A 21,788-nucleotide genomic window follows, 5' to 3' on the forward strand; every position below is an offset into this window, starting at 1 on the left:
CATTATGAATATATTACGGCATGCATGCCCTCGCACACAAATTATACCGGAGTATTACAGCGCGACGTACTGCTGCGTATCAGATTGATGCGCTGTTTTGGGAAAAACAGCGCGTTTATCCCGGTACAGTGCATAACCAGCTGACCCCAACTGCAGCTTTGCATAGTGCGCTTCATAGACTACCGGCCAGAAGCATTGCGCTTTCTGCAGGCTCACCTGATATTCGTGCGCGTTGGAACCACATCTGGAGGTAGGACCAGCAAGCCGCGGAGCCACACGTCTTGTACCGACGTGAGATTGCGGTAGACGCCGATAGAGTCCTTGTGCGCCGCGACCCAGGAACCATTGTGGCCGCTGAACCAGGCAGCCACCATGGGTCTGAAGATGCCCTCCCTCAGGTAGGTGTACGTCACGCCGGCCGTCCAGCAGTAAGGTTCGACGCGAGCCGGGCGCAGCCGCAGCGGCTTCGTCTGCTGTTCGTCGTCGCCGAAGTAGACGTCCATCACGAGGTCTCCATTGTGGCCGTCAGCCTGGTGTCCCAGAGCGGCCACGGATACGAAGAGCGTAACCATGGCCGCCGCCAGGGGCAGTGTAGTCGGAGAGAGCAGCACTGTGCGGATCGTTGGCGCTGGAAGGACGTTGACTCCGCTCCATTGTGCCTGCGTGTTTTTACGGAGAGGGCTATAAAAATCACGACACGTGCTTTTGAACTGTTGTTCACGGAAGGGCTCACACGCATTACCTAAGTACGGAGTAAAGATTAATGTGTCGAAAACTACAAAGGTTCAATAGCCTGGAGATGAAAAAGGAGTTCGTGTTTTGTAGGTAGGCTCCTGGAGCAGTGCAGAAATGCATTAGTCTAGGCCATGTATGCATAGGAGACTCGGATAATGAGGAGGACATCTGCAGACAAATAAAAATGAGTAGCAGAACTTGCGGCAGGCACTCCAAGTCCCAAACTGCAGCATGTCAATAATCTGGGACGAAAAAGGATAAGATCGGAGGTAGAACGAAGAAACCTCAGAAGGAACTAAGGACCGTGCAATGTTTGATGGAGCGGAAAATGAGAAGTGTAACATCAAGATGCAGGAAAATGGTAGTACACACACACACACACACACACACACACACACTGTTAGATATGGAGCTGTTTATAAGCTCCATATCTGATAGCTGATAGCTGATAGCTGATATGGAACACGACGCGCACGCCACGGGAGCGTGCGCGTCGTGTACGTTTGCGAGAGCGTCGTGAGCTTAGGAGTGAGCGTCAGCGTGAAGAACGCGAGAATGAACGGAAGCATGAGCTTCAAGAACTTACTCTTAGGTGTGAGCGTCACGGACGTGAGAATGAACGCGAACGCGAGTATCAGGAACGTAAGCATGAGCGTGAGCAAAAGTATGAGAGAGAGAAGGCAGCACTGATCAAAGAGATACTGTATTGTGATCAGTTATTGGCACAGAGACAACGGCTGTCTGAGAATTCTGTAGGAAGCACAGAGCGAAAGAATGAGGAAGCATCTAGCAGATTTTCGCCAGAAGCCGACGAAAAGTGTAGTGCCTGTGAGATTGGCTGCAGATTCATAAGTGAAGGGAAAAGGCTAGCTGCTAACGATGCCTTAGTGGCAACAGAGGCCGTTAAAGGCCAGAGTGAGAGCGACGAGGTGCTGTGCCAACAGATGACTGTGGAGACAGCTAGGCCAGCTGCGAACAAATTGGCACAGTTACCGAGTGTGTGCGTCGCTGGTAAGGTTAGCGAGGTTGCTAGCGAGGAAAAGGGTACTTCTGACCCGACAAAAGCGAGCACCCATGTAGAGCCAGAGGTGCGTGCAGAAGTGAAGTGCGAACTGAGCGATGCAGTTGAGAGTAGTTCTCGGGATGGCGAGCTCCGTAGTCCACGAGAGAACAACTGCATTGTTCAGGGATCGGTGCGGCTCTCCGCCAGTCTAGATAGCCTAGATAGGGATGGTTCAGTTAATAATCATTCGGACTGTGCGCGTGAGACAGCGATCGATACCGACGGGCTGTGTGTCGATGCACAGCGTGAGCTGGGCAATGTAGTAGAGGGCAGGTCGCAAGAGTGCGAGTTGTCTTACTCGAGTAAAGCCTGCTGCATTGTGCCAGAGTCGGTTGAGCTGTCCGCCAGTCGAGGCAAAGTGAGAGTAGATTTAAATGTAAATCACTCAGACTGTGCCAACCCCAGACTGTGCGGGTAAGAGACCGATCCGGGCCGACAAAATGTGTACCGGCCAGCACGAGGCACGAGGCGACATGAAATCGAGTGCAAGGAGAAAGCGCCGTAAAAAGAAGCGCGGTAAAGACCGAAAGACGGTAATTAATGAAGCGCCGCCAAAGTTGGCGAGAAACCCAAATGGGCAGGGCGCAAGGAAAAAGATGCGGTCGTCAAGGACGATGTTGACGCATCCAGAACGTTCGAGCCACCGGTCAAAGGGGGACCGCGAAGAATGTTCTGCACGGACGCGGACAAAGGGCAAGAGGCTGTTAAACTCCTCGTCGTTCCGTAGTTCTTTTCATAGCTCAGCGTGCAGTTCGAAGAAACGCAACGTGGCAGGACGAGACCAGGTGGGGAGTAGCGACGCGGTCAATCGAGTTCGTGTTGAAAGCGGGGCGCGGGGACGCAAATTGGCAGGAGACCGTAACGTCTTGGGGGAGCTGACAGCGAATCAGCCCTTTTGTTGTTTCTCGGCAGCCAGAGTAGCTTTCAGACCACGCCCACCCCGGGTTAGACTCAAAGTATGAGTCAGACATAAGCGTTTGGAAAGGGAGGCCAAGAGAGCTTCCGTAGAAGTAAAACGAGTTATTTTGTTTTTATTTTGAGCATCGGAAAGTTTTCGCGAATTGAGACTGGGATTTCTTTCAATGTGTAAGGTTTGAGCTTTGTTTATGTTTTCGTTCGAGAAGCTCGAGATTTGAAAGGTGTGTTTTAAGTAAACCTGCAGTCTCGCGAAATGCTCATTAATAAGTAGATAGGCTTTTTTGTGTGTGTGTGAGTAACCTGAAGGACAAGGTTATCGTCGAAAGGCCTATGGTAAAGCGCGTGTGTTATTTAACCTTCTTTCTTTTTAAGAGTTGATTTTCTAAGGTTAAGCGCGTAGATTTTCAGTAAGTGCATGATTTGCACGGAGAAGCGTTCTTAGTTCCATTAGCGCATGTCCTGTGTGGACGGAAGGAAGCAGATTTATGACTGGGTTGCTAGTGTGTGTTGAGGGCAGCCGTATTCTGACTTCTCTGATAAGTATGCGTGGAACGAGTTATTAACAGACGCATTATTTTAAGGGTTCTGCGGAGTGTGTAAGTCCCGCGAGTTTAATTGTTCGTTTATGTCACACGTGTCCTGTAGGACTTTTAGGGAAGAAACGTGAGTAAGCGTAAATGAAAAGTTTGCCTACAACGCAAGTACGCGTTTTGTTTAGTGACCACAAGGCTAGTGCGCTTGTGATTACGTACTTGTGAGGTTGACCAGATTGTTCAGTGGCACCAATACGTGCGAAAAGTACGCCACTGCGATAGATTGAAAACATGTTGTTCGTGTAGTTAGGCCACTTAAGTTATGTTCGGCTGTTTTCATTTGTTGTTTGCATCATCAACGACCCTTTTGTTTTGCAACAACAATGGTACTCTGGTCTTGTCGGCATTCGAGGAGAAATGGATGGCTGTTTGGAAGGGTGGTTACAACTGTTTTGTCAAAATTGGGGAACTAAAAGATCAGGGTTGATTTTGACTCAGTAATAGCCTGGCGAGTCAGGGGTGAAGAGCCTGCGCTTACGCGTGGTGCAGCGCTGTGTTGTTTGGTTTGTTTGACGTATGTTCTCCAGGGCCCAGGATCCCGAGGGTTGTCAAACGTGGCTAGACCCCAGTACCCTGCAGCTTCTATCAGCGTTCCTCATGGCCAGCGAATTGAGTTCACCGGCCATTCAGAACAACCGGGGCGAGGACGAGCTGTTAGATATGGAGCTGTTTCCTGCGATTACTTCGAGTTCCCCAAACCACTTCGAGTCGCAGCACAGCTAATTGAGGAATGCCGAAGCAGGAAAGCACATTCCAGAGGAGCGGCCGAGCAAACAAGTTTAAGGCAACAAGTTCACGTGCCAACAAGTTCGTGCGCCGCCGGGATTAGCAGGTGGGCCTCGGACAATGGAGCATGAGCAGCCCTCCCCTTCTCCTCGTTAGAAGTGCATTGCCTGTCTGCGAGGCAAGACCGCAGAGAGCCGCCAGGTGTGACACCGCGACACGGGCGCCTACCATTGGCTGAAAGTGGCGTCATCGGAGCGGACTCTCCCATTGGTCAAACATGACGTGACTTACAGTGCTCGAAGGGTTTATAAGAAGCCTTCCAGAGAGAGCTGAGCATTCTGGGACATTCCCTGATTCCCTGAATGACCTCTCTCGAACTTCTTGCCGCGGGCCGCAGCGTCCGAGTTGCTGCCGGCCCGTAATGACTGTACGAATGTTACTTGTCGCTCAACTCTCTGTAAATAATGTAGAATAAATCCTCCCAAGTTTTGTTTTCATCCCGACGTTCGTCCTCCAACCCCTACAACACACACACACACACACACACACACACACACACACACACACACACACACACACACACACACACACACACACACACACACACACACACACACACACACACACACACACACACACACACACACACACACACGAATAAAGAGAAGCAAGGAAAGGAAGGGGTAAGTGATGTACGGTTTCCTACCCTGCACTAAGAGAAGTGGATAACGGGATGAAAAGGGGGAAATAGGGTAAAACAGAAAGCTCTAGTTGCGCGCGCACTTGGAGGGGACGAGTCTATATCAAAGGTTGGGGATACCTGTCGACTTCAAGTACTGTAGTAACACCTTCGTTGTTCTCTGTGCCAGCGGCGTACATGACTGTTGTCTAAGTATCTTGGCTTCAGAAAACTGCCTTGGTTCTTACGGAATTAATGCTGGCCGGAGGGCACGGCACTGGACATCATAACGGAAACAAAAGCACATGATTTGTTCAGTAGTTTATTTTGTCCCTCAGGAGTTGCTTGTAGCTGTGTCAGCCATTGCAATGCGGAACGTTTAGGCTTTCGTCAACGCCATTCCGATCCTCAGGCGGTATAACAACGTTGCATATAGATTACAAAACAAGGCAGTGCAGCTAATATTCTGGTACACATTAAGAGGAACGAGCTTACATGGGCTGCTCTTGTATTGCGTCAGTCGCATAGGCGATCATTCGTGCCACTACGTGAAGGACGTGAATGCCGAGGTAAAACGGTAGCGCAATCGGTAAGCTAGAGAATTAGATGGTGTAATAAGATTGGGGCATTTGCCGCCATAGAATGGAGTCTCCCAACGCAAGACCGGGCGAACGGAACATTTCTATCAGAAACCTTGTTCTAACAGCGGACATGAAATAGGCTGATAATGTTAAGCGCATTAAATGGGACAGCCTAGGAAACAATGGAACGGGAAGGGAGAAAAAAATGTTTATATCAGAGACGACAGTTCCTGGCGGTAAAACAACAACGAAAGGAGGAGTCGTTTTCTTCAAAGCAATGTATTCAGTAGAATAGCAAAACTTACATATAGCAGGTCGCATTCTAGGAGTGATGCTGTCCTATGAGCTGTTTCCAATTTTCCTTTTTTTTTAATATACTGCATGTATTCACTGGAACTTCATAAAATCTTTAAGGTAATCGATGACCATCAAAGCGGTCTACCTTGCCACTGGGCGACCTCATTATTGCATGTGAAATTCCTACTAGGCATGACGTTCGACTTTCTTAGTTGATGAGGTAAGTCCTGTTCAGAAAAAGTTCGACGCCGTACAAATCTAAACTTTGCGAAACGTACGGGACATTAGCAAACACTACTTTCGCAACTTATTTCAGGTCACAAAGGATGTGCACAAGTGAATTGCTTTTATTCTCTTGTTGATATTGAAAATTCTGCCAACTTTTGTCGCCGGATTTTTAACAACATTTGATTGTTAAATGAATAGGCACGAACGAGTGGAGCAAGTATGCAAATAAGGAACACGTACACAACATGACACACACAATAACGAGCATTTAACGCCCACTTGCTTGAATCGATGGTCAAGATAGCGGACACTACAGGACATTGGGTACAGTGTGCACCTCAAAGAAGAGTATAAAAACAACACGCGATTAAATAAAACGATGCAACATGCAAAATAAAGATGAATCAGAAATGTAAGGAATCATTGAGACACTACCACAGTGAAGACAGTGAAGCCACTCATGCTAGACGATACTGGATAGTACGTATACATGAATAAGTGGACAATGAAATGAAAAAGCGAATCAAAAGCTGAATATAAAAACAGATAAACAGAATAACTGTACGCGTCAATAACGAGGTACAATGTCAGTGTACCTTAAGACAAGTATTAAAGCTCTCAGCGCCCATTGCGCTGGAGCTCTTGATTCATTCCACAGCCCAACCGCATTTCGCAGATGCTGTAAAGTGAATCGCCCAGCTGTTAAGGAGTTCTTACGCTCAATACATCTTATACTTAAAACGAAGCTGTCCGTTTGGAGCAAACTCTAATTTGCATGTTCAAGTACACTTCACACCAATGCCCACGATTAGGCTAGTTGGTGCTACATTGCCGAAATTTCCCAGCGCAATAGACTTACACAAACTGAGAGCGTCCGCTATTTTTTTCTCTCTTTTTTTTTCTGTGTCTGTCGAGTTGTAAAACTTTGGTAAAGCTTCAAAAGTCGAAATGCTAATACTAGACAGCCGCTGAACAAATCTGACTGAAGTTTGTTGCATTTAAGAAAACGTATAAATTCTATCGACTGATACACGCAATTTCGTTTTGTTTGTGGCCTGAAATATTTAACGGAAGTACCAGGAAGTTGAATTAAAAAAAATCATAATAATAGCAAGAGGAAGACAAACGAAGCATTAAATTTGAAACTCATCAAGTCTGCACCAAAAGAAGATATCAGAATTGTGTGAATCGTAGCTCTTAGATCGTCTACAGCGATTAAAAAAAAGAAAGAAACAACCCACATGTTAGAACATACGTGAAACGAAGCTTCAGTGAAGCAGTACTTTCCCTGATTACCGACTAACAGCGCTGCGTGCCGATTACTTTCGCCCTATGCAACGTGTAATCTCCTGAAATGTTTACGCCTACCAACCACAAGGAGGAGGAATAAACTTTTATTGTAGAACCAGCACTTTATGATGGCCGGGCCTACGCCTCCCACGAAGGGACGTCGAGGGCTTGCCTCAACGCCGCCTCGCGGGCGTGCTGGGTCGCCCAGGTTTGGTCGTCGAGGGCGGAGCACCGCAGAGCCTCGTGCAACCTCGACGAGAGAGTCGTGGTGTTAGTCTGTGCGTACTGTGCTGGGCACTCTCATAGCATATGCGGAAGCGTAGCCGGGTGAATTCCACAGCACCGGCAGTTGGGGGTAGTGTAGACGTCCGGAAATATAAGGTGGAGGCGGGCGGGTGAAGAGTACGTGTTTGTTTGTAGTAGACGCAGGGTGGTAGCCTGCGCCCGGCTGAACTTTGGGTGAGGCGGGGGGAAGATTCGGCGACTAGGTAAAAGGCCTTAACGAGATCGTTATAAGTTGTCAGACTGTCCCTGGTGTGCAACTCATCTCCAGTGAATCCGGCGCGGTTGACTAGGCCTCGCGCAATGGAGTGGGTGACCTCGTTGAGATTGGGGAGGTGTGGGTGGACAGGGCCCGCATGGGCCGGGATCCATGTTAGGGAGATTATGCTGTCTTTAGAGTGTGGTGCCTGGCAGAGGATGCGAAGAGCTTGGGGAGAAATACGCCCTTTGCTGAAGTTAGTAACGGCTGAGCGAGAGTCACACACTATGGTGTGACAGGTGGGATCTAAAGTGGCCAGGGCGATGGCCACTTCTTCAGCCGTCTCGGCAGTGGGGGTAGTGACGCTGCAGGCATGGTGTAGGGCTCCGTCACGTGTGGCGACGGCCACAAATCGTGTGCCATGGGAGTATCGGGCTGCATCAACAAATGTGACGCCAGGTACGTTGGCAAGGGCTTTTATGATAGCTCCGGCCCGAGCTTGGCGCCGGGCCCTGTTATATTCAGGGTGCATATTTCTAGGGATAGGGTCTATGTAGATCCAGCTACGGATGTCGGTCGGGATCGGTTGTTTGGGGCCCTGTTGCTGATGGTAGGTGAAGCCAAGCGTGGACAGAATAAAGCGCCCCGTTTCAGTATGGGTGAGCCGTTCAAGCTGAGAGCGTTGTTGGGCTTCAATGAGTTCGGAAAGGTTGTTGTGAACTCCCAGTTGGTTGAAGAGTTCAGTGCTGGTGCAATGCGGGAGCCCAAGTACCAACCACAAAGGCGACAACTTTATTCTCAGGCGAGTTTTCTTCCTCTATAATTACTGCCCTGAAGGGATAACAAGGTATGCCAGAATAGAAACTCCAATTCAGGCGGTTGGACAGTATGAGACGCACACGTCGCGACGTGGCAAGTACGAAGGCACTGCATGACATTTTTCGAGGGAAGAATGGCGATGACAGGTGTGTGCACAAAAAAGTACAACACGTATCAAGCAACATTAAAGGGTTTCGTACCTCTTCTACCACTGTGGCACCTACCCCTCCTGGAGGATTGGCCAAGGACAGGCACACACTTAGTGGCACATATCGAATGGCTTAATCAAAGAAAGTAAAAATAATAAGTTAAATGTTATCCATTGTTTCGTTAAGAGGTCGATGTTTTTTAGGCATACCTGCAAAGCGACATTATTTGTTCATGTTGCACTTTGAATATACAGGGAGTCCAAACCATCTTGCACCAATATTTAAACATAGATACTCAGATTATTTGTACTCAGATACTTAGAATTGCCGCGCGATTGGCTGCTTGTGGCACATTGCGCGTATTCGCAGGCTTTTCTCACGCTGAGAACAACACTTTCATATAGCACGTAATGAGGAACAGAAAGCTGCATAGAGAGTTTTCCATGTCGCTCTACAACTTTCTCATGGATACTTTTCATCTAATTATAATATTTGAGAAGGTGATTAATTAAGTAAGACTAAGACTAAGGTGTAATGCAAAAAATAACGCGACGGTAAACAACAACACCTTGATTCTGTACAGCTACGTGGCATTCGCGTAGCTTGAAATCTTGGTGCATGATAGTTGGGACACCCTGTATATTTGTTTAACGCGAAACAGCGACGTGCGCCAGCTTCTGCGGCTTTGCCGGTTAGCAGACAATGGTTATATAATGCCGCTCGCTGGCACTTGTATTAGCGCACGCATATCCTCCCTAAATACATCCACAGATATTCGCATATATACTGGCCGACCCAACAGCGCCGCCAGACACGGGAGGACAGGCAAAGAAAGGTTCCCTCTAACAATAGTGAACAGCTCAAGTGAAAACATTACACTGTTTACGCAGGTTTTCCCAATACCTTTGAACGACAGGTAAGACGTGCACCGGGTAGGTACATCCAAGAGGCACCACCACAACGTGTCAAAAAAACAACTTGTGAAAGCACACGCATCAGCATGCTGGAGCATTCGTCTCACAGGTTCCAGCGTGAAACCCGTGGCCTGCCTTCCGCTCAGCGGCACGTGTGGATTTGAAGGCGCGACATTTCAGAGAAAAAGCTATCACTCAGCGAACTACGACATTTATTCCCGACCGCGTTAACGCATAGCTAGCTACACAAAGCGCTCGAGGACGCACCGGGAGCGCACGGAGAAATATACGGTAAGAAGAGTTAAGGAAACAAGAGGCAAAAGAAACGAGTGAGAGACAGGCGAAGCAGTATACAGCGTAGGAGCTTACGTCCCTGGCAGCAAAACAGCGCCCTTCGCTCGGCCGCCGGCTGTTTTTTTCCTTTCGCCATTCGACGTCCAGACTGAGCCGTGTTTGCGCAGCTCTGTCCGGCTCGAGATGCGCACGCCTCGCTCTCCGCAATAATTCATCAGGGAACACGCGCCGAACGCAAACAAGAAACCATCTCCCGAGTGAGGTCCGACGCACACCGCAACACAGGCTCTGTCTTTCTTGGTTTTTCTCGCGCGCCTCGCAGGGGGGATAAGAAAAACAATCCAGGCGGGAGTGAATGAAGTAAAAGAAGCCAGGGAACGGGTGGGAACAATAACACGGCTGGAAACAAGAAGCGAGTGGCAAAAGCGAATGCATGTGCCAGAAGTACGTGCGCGCAAAAGACACGTGAGAGAGAAAGGCGGAGGGAACTCCGAGCCGTACGCGATGCGCCGCCGCTTATGCCTAATGCGGGCGCGGGAACGCAAGCCACTGCGGGCGAGGGGGTGTCCCACACCCTGCCTCTGTATGCATTCGCCGAGAGTGAACGCCGCGAGCAGGAACGGTGGCCGAGGGAGGACGTGAACGAGGGAAGGGGTGCGTATTTTATTCCGAATGAGATAAGATGCCACACTTCTCCTCCCCTGACACGTCCAAGTGAGCGTGGCGGCGTCAGCAAGAGCCGGAGTGGGGTTACGACCCCCCGGGTCAGCCCTCTTCTGCACTCGGGGACAGAGAAAAGCTCGGACGGGCGGCGGGGGAATGGAGAGGAGGGGGGGAGGGGGGGGGGAGGCGGGGGAGGAAAGAGGTTGACACGCGCGGTTGCAACGCGATGCTCACTGCTGGTTCTTCACAGCCCGGCTATCTTTCTCCCACTCTTTGGCTCCTCTCTCCGTCTTGCTGAACCACCGCTCTCCTCTTCCCCAAAGCTGCGCCGTACTTTTGGCGGCGGAGAAGTCATCGCTGTCTCGCTCTCGCCGGCATTCGGCGCATGTTTTCACTGTTGCAGAATGCGAGACGACGAGATGCGCGTATGCATGTATGCATGGAGGGGGTCTCGTCAGCCGGCTGCCGGTGCCAGATGCGAGGCGAGAGCGCCCGTTGTGGCTAGAAAGAGAGCCCCCTCTTATATCCTCTCTCTCTCTCTCTCTCTCTCTCTCTCTCTCTCTCTATATATATATATATATATATATATATATATATATATATATATATATATATATATATATATATATATATATACGTACGTCCGTGCGAACCTTATTGCACGAAATGTTCAGCGCCTCTCCTCCTCCTTTCGTTGGCACCCTCTCCTCGTTCCTCCCCGCCCTATTTCCTCTTTGCAGTAAATGTACAACAGCAACGCGCCCCCTTATCTCCCCGCACGCTGAAGCACTCACGACAGGGATGGCGCCAGCGTTTTTCCAGACCATGCGCCGGCGGTGCCAACCAGTGCCCGAAAAAAAAAATGCCTTGCGACAAAGGAGTGGGAAGACCACTTGCTTCAATTCGGTATTCCTTTCAAGTCACGAGGTAATTATTTCCTTCGGGGCCATAGCGTCGCGCTTCAGCAACAGGAACCTCTGCACAACTATTTACGAGTGCTTCCGCGACATAAAAGAGAACGGAAAGTGTTAACACGGCATTTTCCCGAAATTAGGACTGAATCCTCCTCAAAAATCCCGATTGTATAGGAGATCATCTCAATACCATCAAATTTGGTGTTCTTGCTCAACATTTTGCCATCGAATTGAAATATTTCTTCTTCAAGAATTTATCTCCCTGTTCCCCTGTTTTGTCGCAGGCCAATTTCTCATTGTGTGGAATTGACATCACTCGAGAACCGAGCAAGAAAAACGGAAACTGGACCAGCAGGAGACGTGATTGCACTTTGTGGAGGAAAGACGGTCGCACTACGGCTCACATTATTATTATTATTATTATTATTATTATTATTATTATTATTATTATTATTATTATTATTATTATTATTATTATTGATGCCCTTTGATACAGGAAACGTAAATAAAGTAGTAGGCGACAGGCTGGCTATACGTCTCTTGAAGAAATGCGCAACCCCCGGCAGTCAACACACCTAATGTTCAGTGAATCGGGCAAGCAACCGCGCAGCAAGTCTACGCAGCGCTATTTGCAAAGGAGCCATGGTCGAGCTACGACTTTAAAAAAAAAGGAGTTTAGGTGCAACAAAAAAGAAGAAAAAAAAAACAGCCAGACCAATGTCCGCGTCATTGCGCACAATACATTAAGCTACGTTTCTGTGCGCACGTTCATATGCACCTGCCTTCGGGACTTTTTTTTTCTCCCCCTCATCCTCGCCACATTGTTTTTTCTGCACCATTATATTACGATTGCCTGTTGTCACGAAACTGCGTGCCTTCTGACGAGAGAAGTGTACACGGCCTGTCTACATAAACACAGGGCCGCGTTATCAGGTATGATATATGTGTGCAAATGGAAGGAAAAAAAAGAAGAAAAAAACATGCGACATGGCGTTGCTGCCATAGAACTACGGCAGTGACTGGCTGTGCGACTCGAAATGTGGTGTCGCCGTGGACTGAGTGCTACGACGACGTTAGAAAAAGAAGTAGAAGAAAAAAAAAAGACGCTCAGCGTGATGTTGAAAGCCTACTCCACAGGAGACTCAATAGCCTTAACGGGTTCATTAGGCGAGCCTATGCACGGGAGGTCCGTGCCTGGGTGTTACTTCAACACTCAGTGGTAATTTCTTTCATTTCTTGGCCCAGTGACGAATCTTTCTTTACGCTTGCCACCAGGAATAGCCATCGTTAAAGTCGGCATACTTCTAGTCGTCACCAGACAGCATCGCCGACGCGAAGTTTCATTATGTTTCGTTCTCGCTCCATCACTTTCAGCTGCGGGAACGGTCCCATCCGCTGCGGTGGCTCGGCCGGTGGACGGCGTTCTGTGCTGAGCACGAGGATGCAGGTTTGAGTACCGGCCACGGCGGCCGCGATGTCGAGAAAAAAGAATACAATCAAACAGAAAGGTTCCCGAAGCAGAAGTCCAGAATGCACACACCTAGACATGCGCGGCGCGGATTCTATCGAAACGAATGATCAAGAACACCTTGAAGGCGAATCTTTTTTAGCCAAACCTCCCGGACTTCACTGATCGCTGCTGTTGTTGGGTGCTGCGGAGACTTTCTTGCGGGATGGCTCGTACACGGGACAGCACTCGACGATGCAAAGAATCTGTTTCAGTACAAATGTGCCGGTGGAAAGCTCTGCTCTGTACCCAACTGCAGGCCTACGCAGACCCAACGAACATATTGGAATCTATGAGAAGCGACGCCTTCGACAAGCGGCTAAATAAACGGTACGCAGCTGTTTGTTTTCTCAAGGCCGTTTTGCCGCAACAGAGGTTACGTGCCTGCCCGGCCTGTCAGAAAGACGCGGAAGCCCCTGCACCACGCAACCGCGGGTTATACTACCTTCGGTGCCAGCCCAGCTTACTATTGAACAAATTACAGGACTGGCCCACCTTACTCGGTAAGAAGCCGACCGATTACATGCACAAGCTCCATCACGAAAAAGAAAGGCATGGAAAGCTTTGCTTCGATAAAGGAATTGTGAGCTTAAAGTTGCGTATGTGTTGCGCTGGGGATATTAAGGCACCGTTTCTTGTTTCACTGTATTATTTCGTGGAGAAGGTCACCGGCAAATCTGCAAGTTAGGCACAAAGCTTGTGCGAATACTGGATATTTTCGAATATTTCATCAATCATTATGCTGCTAGATATCTGTTTCGGTTAAGTTTTGATGTTTTCAACTTCGAATTCACAATATTCAAAATTAAGTTATGGAAGTGTTTCAAATGAAAGAGTAAAGGCATTTTCCCGCTTACAAGCTGCACGCCCAATTACAACACCGAAGAAAAAAAAATTGTGCGCGCGTATACCCCTCGAAATAACTGAATACAATGCTCAAGTTTTCGTAAAATTGCTTTCCATTCGCGCATGCGCGAATGGGCCACATCGTATCTCGGGGCCAGTGGCTCTGTTCGCCTCCACTTCGGCGAAGCTGATGGCGGAGAACTTGTGCTAAAAATGGTTTCACGGCAACGCAGCAAGCGCTGCCCTGAAACCCCACCTCAAGGCGAAATTCGCATATAACGCGCACCTCAATTTTACCGTCAAGTATTAAACATGTTTGGTGCGTGTTATACGCGCAAACATATGGCAAACATTAAAAGGTGTATAATCCACAGCTTCGGCTTTCCCGACCAAGTCGCATCGCACAACGACGAGGCAAAGACAAATTCGCTTACAGTCGCTTCCAGAGAGCCGTACGACCACAACGAGTACATCGGCGTCAGCGCAGCACCAAACAGTAATTTGGTGGCCGACTCCCGGCGCAACAGCGCTGGTTAGTCCTAACTGCGAAGGCATGGCGCGCGGCAGACCAGCGCAGGAATTTAATCGCTCTCGGACGCTCGAATCAATCGCGCGGGCTCGGCTGAGTACCGCAATAGCGGCGAGAGTGACTACCAGGTTCGTATGTGCCCTTATTCAAATTTTTTGTTACATGCGCCTCGGGGCAAATACCCCCAAAAAAATAGCGAGGGAAAGTACACGACCTAGAAAATGTCATTGTCAATCCAAACAGAAAATGACGAGTACTGTCGGAAAAGTCTACAAAATGCAAAGCAACACGCGCGTTAGCCGTACAGTGAAGAAAAAAAAATACGACAGATCCAACGCACTTGTTTGATTGAGTGTTTAAGTGATATATAATGCAGTGTAGTTTCATTCTAACTGTTCGCGTTTGAACTTATGACGGAGTATAGCCTCGGAAAAACAGAAAATCGGTCGAGTTCGTGTAACTTGACCATATTTAACGTAGGTTTGCCGATATTTAACTGTAGCGCAAAAATAGAGGGCTTAAGCAGACGGAGCCAATCGCGATCGGTACAGTTAAAAGCGAATATTTATTTGGAAACAGTAACGTTAAATAAGACCATGAACGAACGCGCACGCGCGGCACAAGATACAAGAAAATCCTTTTTTTTCATTTTTTTTTTCAGAAGAAGCCCGAGGTGAACAAAACTACGAACGACGTCATTTGCGGCCGAGACACGAAATGCCAGCCAGGTTTAGGTGTACAGAGGAATGACGCACACACGTACCGGTAATTTGTCAATAGCCTCACCTTTCATTGAACAATCGCGCGCAAGTGAGTATCACCGACTCATTTACCGCACGTGGGTGTCGCACGTGCCAAACTACAAGAAAAAAATTCGAGAGTCCCACGCCAAGTGTGCTTCAGACCTCGCTTCAGACCTCAATGCTCAGCGGGGCAAAGCGAAAGCAAGCCAACACGCCCGAGAAGAGGCGCTACTCGCATGCATGGTGACGGGAGACTAGCCGTTCGCCTGGTCGACAGGCAGCGACATCTCTGTACAGCGGGCGCAACCAGACCTCGGGAATAACAGCCAACTGACCGTGGGGATATTTGAAACGGACACGCAGCAGTAGGAGAACTACAGCAGTGAATCAAAAGCTACCTAAGAATTTCAGGGAACAATTAAAGAAGCTTTTCGTTCATAAGTGCTGTTGGCCATTAGCGAAAGCCGTCACTAATATTATGTCGAAAAGCACCATTGGCTGCGATCTGTTCTAGCGTAAGAACTCTCACGTCAACATCGACCCTGTCCTGTTATATGTGGGTTACTGCGGAGAGGCCGAGGAAGAGACGGATGCCACTACTGCGTCCATCTCTGTTCTACAGCAAATAAACCTGAAACAACATTCATGAATGACTCATATAAAATGTAGTAATAGTAAGCAAGAGATTGTTGCGACGGATGCACGATTAACGTCGAGCTCTAGTCGACAATTAGACAAAAATGCGAGATAAACTTGATAGCCCTTTGCATTTTGCGAAGAGCCCTCCATGTACAAACATTGATATGGTAGGTCCGAACAAATGTGTTAGTTCGAGGTCAGTCGTTAGCTATGAATATATATATATATAAATATATTGCCGCGACGCCATCTGTGCCAACCACGCTGACGACGAGGTCGTCGTCCTCGTCGTCAGCGTGGTTGGGTACAGATGGCGTGATGCGCGACGTGATGCGCGACGCGGCGTGATGCGCGACCGTGATGCGCGACGTTACAATCAACGCCATCGATGCGTCGTCTACCAGCCCGGCCAAAGAGTCTGGGTTTGGGCTCCAGTGCGCCGCCGAGGCCTCGCGGAGAAACTTCTGCGCCGATACTTCGGACCGTACAAGGTTCTACGACGCCTTAGCGACGTCAACTATGAAGTCATTCCTGACAGCCAATCCTGCTCGAGGCGCCGTCAGTACCTGCCTGAGACTGTGCACGTGGTGCGCATGAAACCTTATTTGGCCGAATGACATGGACACTTGCTGGTGGGCTGGACACCGGGTGCTACCCGCCAAGCATCGGGACGATGCTCCTTCTGAAGGGGGGCAAATGCCGCGACGCCATCTGTGCCCAACCACGCTGACGACGAGGACGACGACCTCGTGGGGGCAAGCGAGCGTGCTAGAGAAGAAGAAGCGAACACTGAACGCTTGTTCTAATTGTCAAGATTAAAATAACGCTCTCCGCTCTTGTCTCAAGTGAGCCGTGACAATATATATATATATATATATATATATATATATATATATATATATATATATATATATATATATATATATGTATATATATATTTATATATAAACACTAATGCAACATCGCCATGCACACACACTTGTCACTAACAGTGTTGTAACCCTATGTGGACAGACAAGGTTGTTTTTCTTGTGCTTCTTTTAATGAGGAGGAATACTATAATAAGATGCCAAGAAGCGTGCGAATCTCTCTTGTTGCATGTCACCTCCAGTTTAATGCGCAACTGGTCGACTGGCCGTAACAGCCGTTACAGCTACACTGAAGGACGGTCTCTAAACGCGAACATAATCCAATTCTGCGAACGTGTGAGGATCCATCGTCGGGCCCAACACGTAACGAAGGCTGTTGGCACAGTTTCACTCTCTCGCTAACTTTATCACAATCGCTCATCATTCGCGACATCTTTTGTACGGCCAGCCCACCGCATTTTTCCACGCCCTAGATCACAATCTTAAAAAGTTCAAGCTCAGTTTCCGCGTGCCAACCTCCTCAATCACTCGCCAGTATTTCTTGCCGTACGTCATTGGAATAATTTGCCGCATGAACCTGTCTCCATAATGAGCCGTGACACATTCGTACAAAAGTTGAACACTGTTTACTAGCCTATAATAATTATGTTCGAATTCCAGTGTTTACTGCTTTTTATTGTGTTTCTTTTCGTACATGCTGATTTTCGTTATATGTCAGGCTGTATTATTAGTGTTGGTGTTAAATACTACACATTTTCTTTACTATCCCCTCCCTATGTAATGCCATGAGAGGGCCTCTTGAGTATCTGAATTAAAATAAAATGATATGTTATATTTACCAGTACCTTCAAGTGCAATAAACTCGAAGGCCCTATTCTTGTAAACAGCAGCATATAATGATAATTACGTTCTTGATATCCAAATTATACTCTTTATTTCATTTAATTTTTTTTCTATGCTGTGCTGGCCTGTTCACTCTTACGTTGTTTCGCAGCGAAGCTAGTATTGTAACTAGAGGCACTCAGAAACGTTATGCACGTTAGATAATTAACTTCACGGAGACTACATCAGTGGTGACTCAGCCACTTTAGGATGCAGAGCAATTTTTTTTAGCAGGAAAAATGTCGTTCTGGAGCAGTTTAGGAGAAGCCCCACCAGCATTTTGGAACTGTTTCAGAGCAGAAAAATTTGTCTTTTTGGAATATTTGGAGTAGTACGGTAGTATTACATAGCGATTTGCCGAAACCAGTTATCACTGTACAATCAGCTAGTGCTGCTCATGTGTGAAGCAAAACAGAAAGCCAACAGCAACCAATTAAGCTTGCCTTCCCACGGACGGTGTACACCACGCACAGTATGTTGCAAACATATTTATTTGGGTAGGCAAGGGACTTAACTTTGTAAACAATTAAAAATATTGGATCCTAACGAGAACAAAAATATGCGCCTGGGCGCAAGACAGACATTAAATCACAAATGAGCGAGAACTAGATTTGCGCCGTCAGGCACAAGACAAAACGTGATGGCAAAAGTCTTACGTGCATTCCAAATGACATATGTTCTTTGATGTTTTACCGCATTATAGACAAAATGTGTATTATGCCCAATAACATTGCTAGAAGCTCAACAAGGAACTATGCACCTATGAACGGCGCCAAGGCGACATGCCTCCATACGGTGTGTCGCGAAGATGGTGATGGAGAACAACGTTCGACCGGCCCGTACACTCACTTTCGTTGTGAGGCGGTTTGTCGGCTTCCGGTGTGTCGTGCTGCCTCTACACATAGATACGAGTCGATTCTGCGTAAAACAGCAACTTTTGTCGCCGATGCCGAATCACTACGTTTCACTGCCCCAAGGGCTCAAACTGCCGCCGGCATGCCCAAAATAGCTCTGAAGGCCCGCCAGTACACTTATTAGGCGTATCGGTGCTCGTGATGCGACAGGAGACAGAAGGTGCACGCGTGCATAATTAAGGCATACTGTGTGCCGTGACAACTACCTCTCCCCCCACCCCCTCTGTATTGGTATGTTTCATCGCGTAACACCACTCTATTAGGGCAAAGCTGACTTTTGGGAACCGGAATTATGTAACGCGTCGTACTTTCCGAGCCTCGAAGCAATTCGCCACAATTACAAAGGCGGTGTCGGCGCCATTGGTAACAATAGCGAATTGTTTTACTGAAAAACACGACACCGAACAGCAAGAAGCTTGGCAGCGAACGTCGAAGTAGCCAAGTGGTCTAGCGTTGGCGCAGCGGTGGCTACGGCTGCCAGCGGATTTGCAAGCGACAGAGCCTGTTCGAGGCGGCAAGTTAATCAAAATGGCGGCGTTGGTGGCTTCGATCAATGCCGTCTCGAACCTGCGGTCATGGCAAGAAGTCTGGAACCAAAATTTTGGACATTCTTATACACTGACTCTGTGGGGTACCGTGGTGGTCCGTGAAAGCGTCCGAATTATCGGGCATGTCCGAAAAATCGGGCGTCCGGATTGCATTGCCGTGAAAAGGCGCAAACACCGCACTTTTGCGCAGTTGGCGCAAATGGCACAGTTGGACCCCCACTGCTGTATTTAGAAAGAATATGGGCCATGTTAAGAGCAATCTGCAGAACATTTTCTGTGTGTGGGTTAACCAGGCGTTAAGCACCAATTATATGTCTACGACATATAGATATGTAGAGTCACGTGCAATATGACCCGCAACACCGGTGCCAGTGGTCGAAGGGGCTCCAAGACTCTACGGCTGCGCACACTGGGTAAGTTCCAGACCTAAACACAGCTTCAATCAGTGGTAGTTATAAATATTAAACCGCTATTTCGCATGTAGTGCCACCGCGCAGCCCTGGAGTCCCTTCGACCACGAACAGGGGTGTTCTAAGTCATATTGCACGTGACTGTACGTATAGGGAGGTTACAGTAAATCATATATGCTGTTGTTAACAGAAAGACTAAGAACACAATCTGATATTATAGTGAAAGCGCTAATACGAAAGAATGGAGCTGGGCAGGCCATCTATTGCATATAGGGTAGATAACTGGTGGACCATTAGAGCTACAGAATGGGTGTCAAGAGAAGGCAAGCGCCGTGGTGGAGAATTCAGAAAACTATGTGGAGTGATTAAATTAGGAAATTTGCCGGCACAACTTGGAATCAGCTAGCGCAAGACAGGAGTAATTGGACATATCAGGGAGAGGCCTTCGTCCTACAGTGGACACAGAAATATGCGGCCGCTGATGATGATGGCGAAGTGGTAAATAATAAAGCAGCTTTCTTTTCCTGCTTAGACGCATTTGAAACCCCTACAAAATACAGGGCTGGAAGCCGCCAAGGATGCTTTGGAGCCGCTCTGGGGGCAGCACATTTTGCACTTTGGATCAGATTTAGAGCATGAATTGTCCATTTTAGAGCCGTAAACATGCGTTTTGGAGCAGCGTGGTAAAGGTCAATATAAGTGAATAAGTGAAATACAGGCACATGAAAAAACGGTGTACCTTATTTGACGTTGCAGAACATTATTAGCTCTAGTGAGCTTGGAATGCGGGAGGGGGTACCTCCGTCTTGACAGTTGATAGTGAGACGTCACCTCGCGAAAGGTGCTAAGTCGATCCCTGAAGCTCTCCGCGAAACCGCCCGCGAACTCGCCCTGACCGCCGCGGCACGTGGTTTCTCGCGCACGGTTATGGGCAAGTTTGTTGACGTTTGGAACTGACGGATGAACTCCTAAGCCCATGTGGGCCGGAAACCAGGTAATTGTGTGACAGCCTACTGTAGCCCAGAGCTGAGAACAGCGGCAGCCTCCCTGGAGACCACCCTCGAGGCGAAGGCCCGGACGGCAGCCCTGGAGTCAATGAATATATCAGGAAGCGAACGGTCCTTCATCGCTAGAGCTATAGCTACCTGCTCTGCTACGGAGGCAGACACCTTCTTAACGGAAGCTGAGTTGAGTTACCCGTCCCCGATGATCAACGACTACGGCCTCAAAGCTATCGGAGTGGCCATACTGTGCCGCATCAACGAAAGCCACTTTTCCCGGAGATCTAGCTGCTAAGTCAAGCAGAAAGCTGGCGAGTGCCTTTCGCCCGCAAACATGTACTGCGGATGGACGTTACGCGGGAAGGGTTTCCCCTCGTAGGTATCCTTCATTTTCTTTTTCAAAAAGACCTTCTGTTCCGGACTGCCCGTATGATGGCATGAGCCTGGGCATGCACAACACCCTGTCGGCAGATGAGGGAACTATTGCAAAGAGGGAGGCAGAGGCGTCGACGGCGGACACGCCCGCAGCTGGTGGTTAAAGTCACTAGTCTTAAGGCGGACATAACTACCCTTGCGGACAGAGTAGGGAAACTGGAGGAAAGACAGGATAGGTTGGAGGCTCGGGTTGGCAAGATGGAAGCCAGACTAGACAAAATTGAGGAGCGTTTTGATGCCTTCACCAACGAATTTCTGGCTTTCGAAACCCAGGTTATGGGCATGTTTCAGCAGCTCTATACTTTATTGGAGGCACGACTGCCTGCCGTAGTCCGCCAAGCGCCGATGTTAATCAACCTAGTGCCTCATCATGGCTACTCGCCAACAAATAGAGGTTTGGCAGTGGAACTGCAGGGGCTTCCGTCGCAAGCGGGGCAACCTGCAGTTGCACATACAAAATCTGGATAGTAAGCCGGACATTACAGCTTTGCAAGAGGCTAGTGACTCGGTGAAATTACCGGGATTTAAGGCATTTACACCGCCAGGGATTGACCCAGGGGGAATATCGAGCGTCTTCACGGCCATGTTAGTCCATCGCAACACCACGGCATTTCAGCCTACCACAGATGGCAGCAGGGAGGACTACGTCCTGCTAGAGATTGTGCCCAAGCGAAAGGATGATAAGAATCTCTTTGTATTTAATGCATATGGTTCTCCGAAAAATAAGAGGTGGGGCTTGCACAACTCCTGATGAAGACCCAACGGCTAGCGCTGAGCTTATAGTGGTGGGGGATTTCAATGCGCCGTATCCGAAGTGGGGTTACATACGAGCCAGCCCAAAGGGCAATCGGCTTTAGCAGGTAGCCCAGGACCTGCGGTGGACGCTCTCGAACAACCCTCAAGATCATACGAGGATAGGCAACAGCGTGAGCATCGATACCTCTCCAGACCTCACATTTCTGAAGGGTATCCGGGATGCAAAGTGGGTAAACACGGGACAGGCACTGGGAAGTGACCACTATAACCTGTCGACGGTGTTTAGTGCTGCGAAGCATAAAGGCAAGGTAAAGGGGCCTACAGTGACGGATTGCGACAGATTTCAGAAAACCAGGGCAGACACC

General features: G+C 48.5%; 1 protein-coding gene across 1 annotated transcript in view; it reads right to left on the minus strand.

Annotated features, from left to right (window-relative positions):
• The window catches only part of LOC135908893 (uncharacterized), a 517,064-nt gene that overhangs the window by 453,075 nt on the left and 42,201 nt on the right, over window positions 1-21,788 (minus strand). The window contains exon 2 of the mRNA XM_065440732.2: window positions 217-659. Coding sequence (XP_065296804.2) covers window positions 217-659 — 443 coding nt within the window. The remainder of the gene's footprint in view (window positions 1-216; window positions 660-21,788) is intronic.

The sequence above is a fragment of the Dermacentor albipictus genome, chromosome 1 (genome assembly GCF_038994185.2).
Source record: "Dermacentor albipictus isolate Rhodes 1998 colony chromosome 1, USDA_Dalb.pri_finalv2, whole genome shotgun sequence".
Classification (NCBI taxonomy): domain Eukaryota; kingdom Metazoa; phylum Arthropoda; class Arachnida; order Ixodida; family Ixodidae; genus Dermacentor; species Dermacentor albipictus.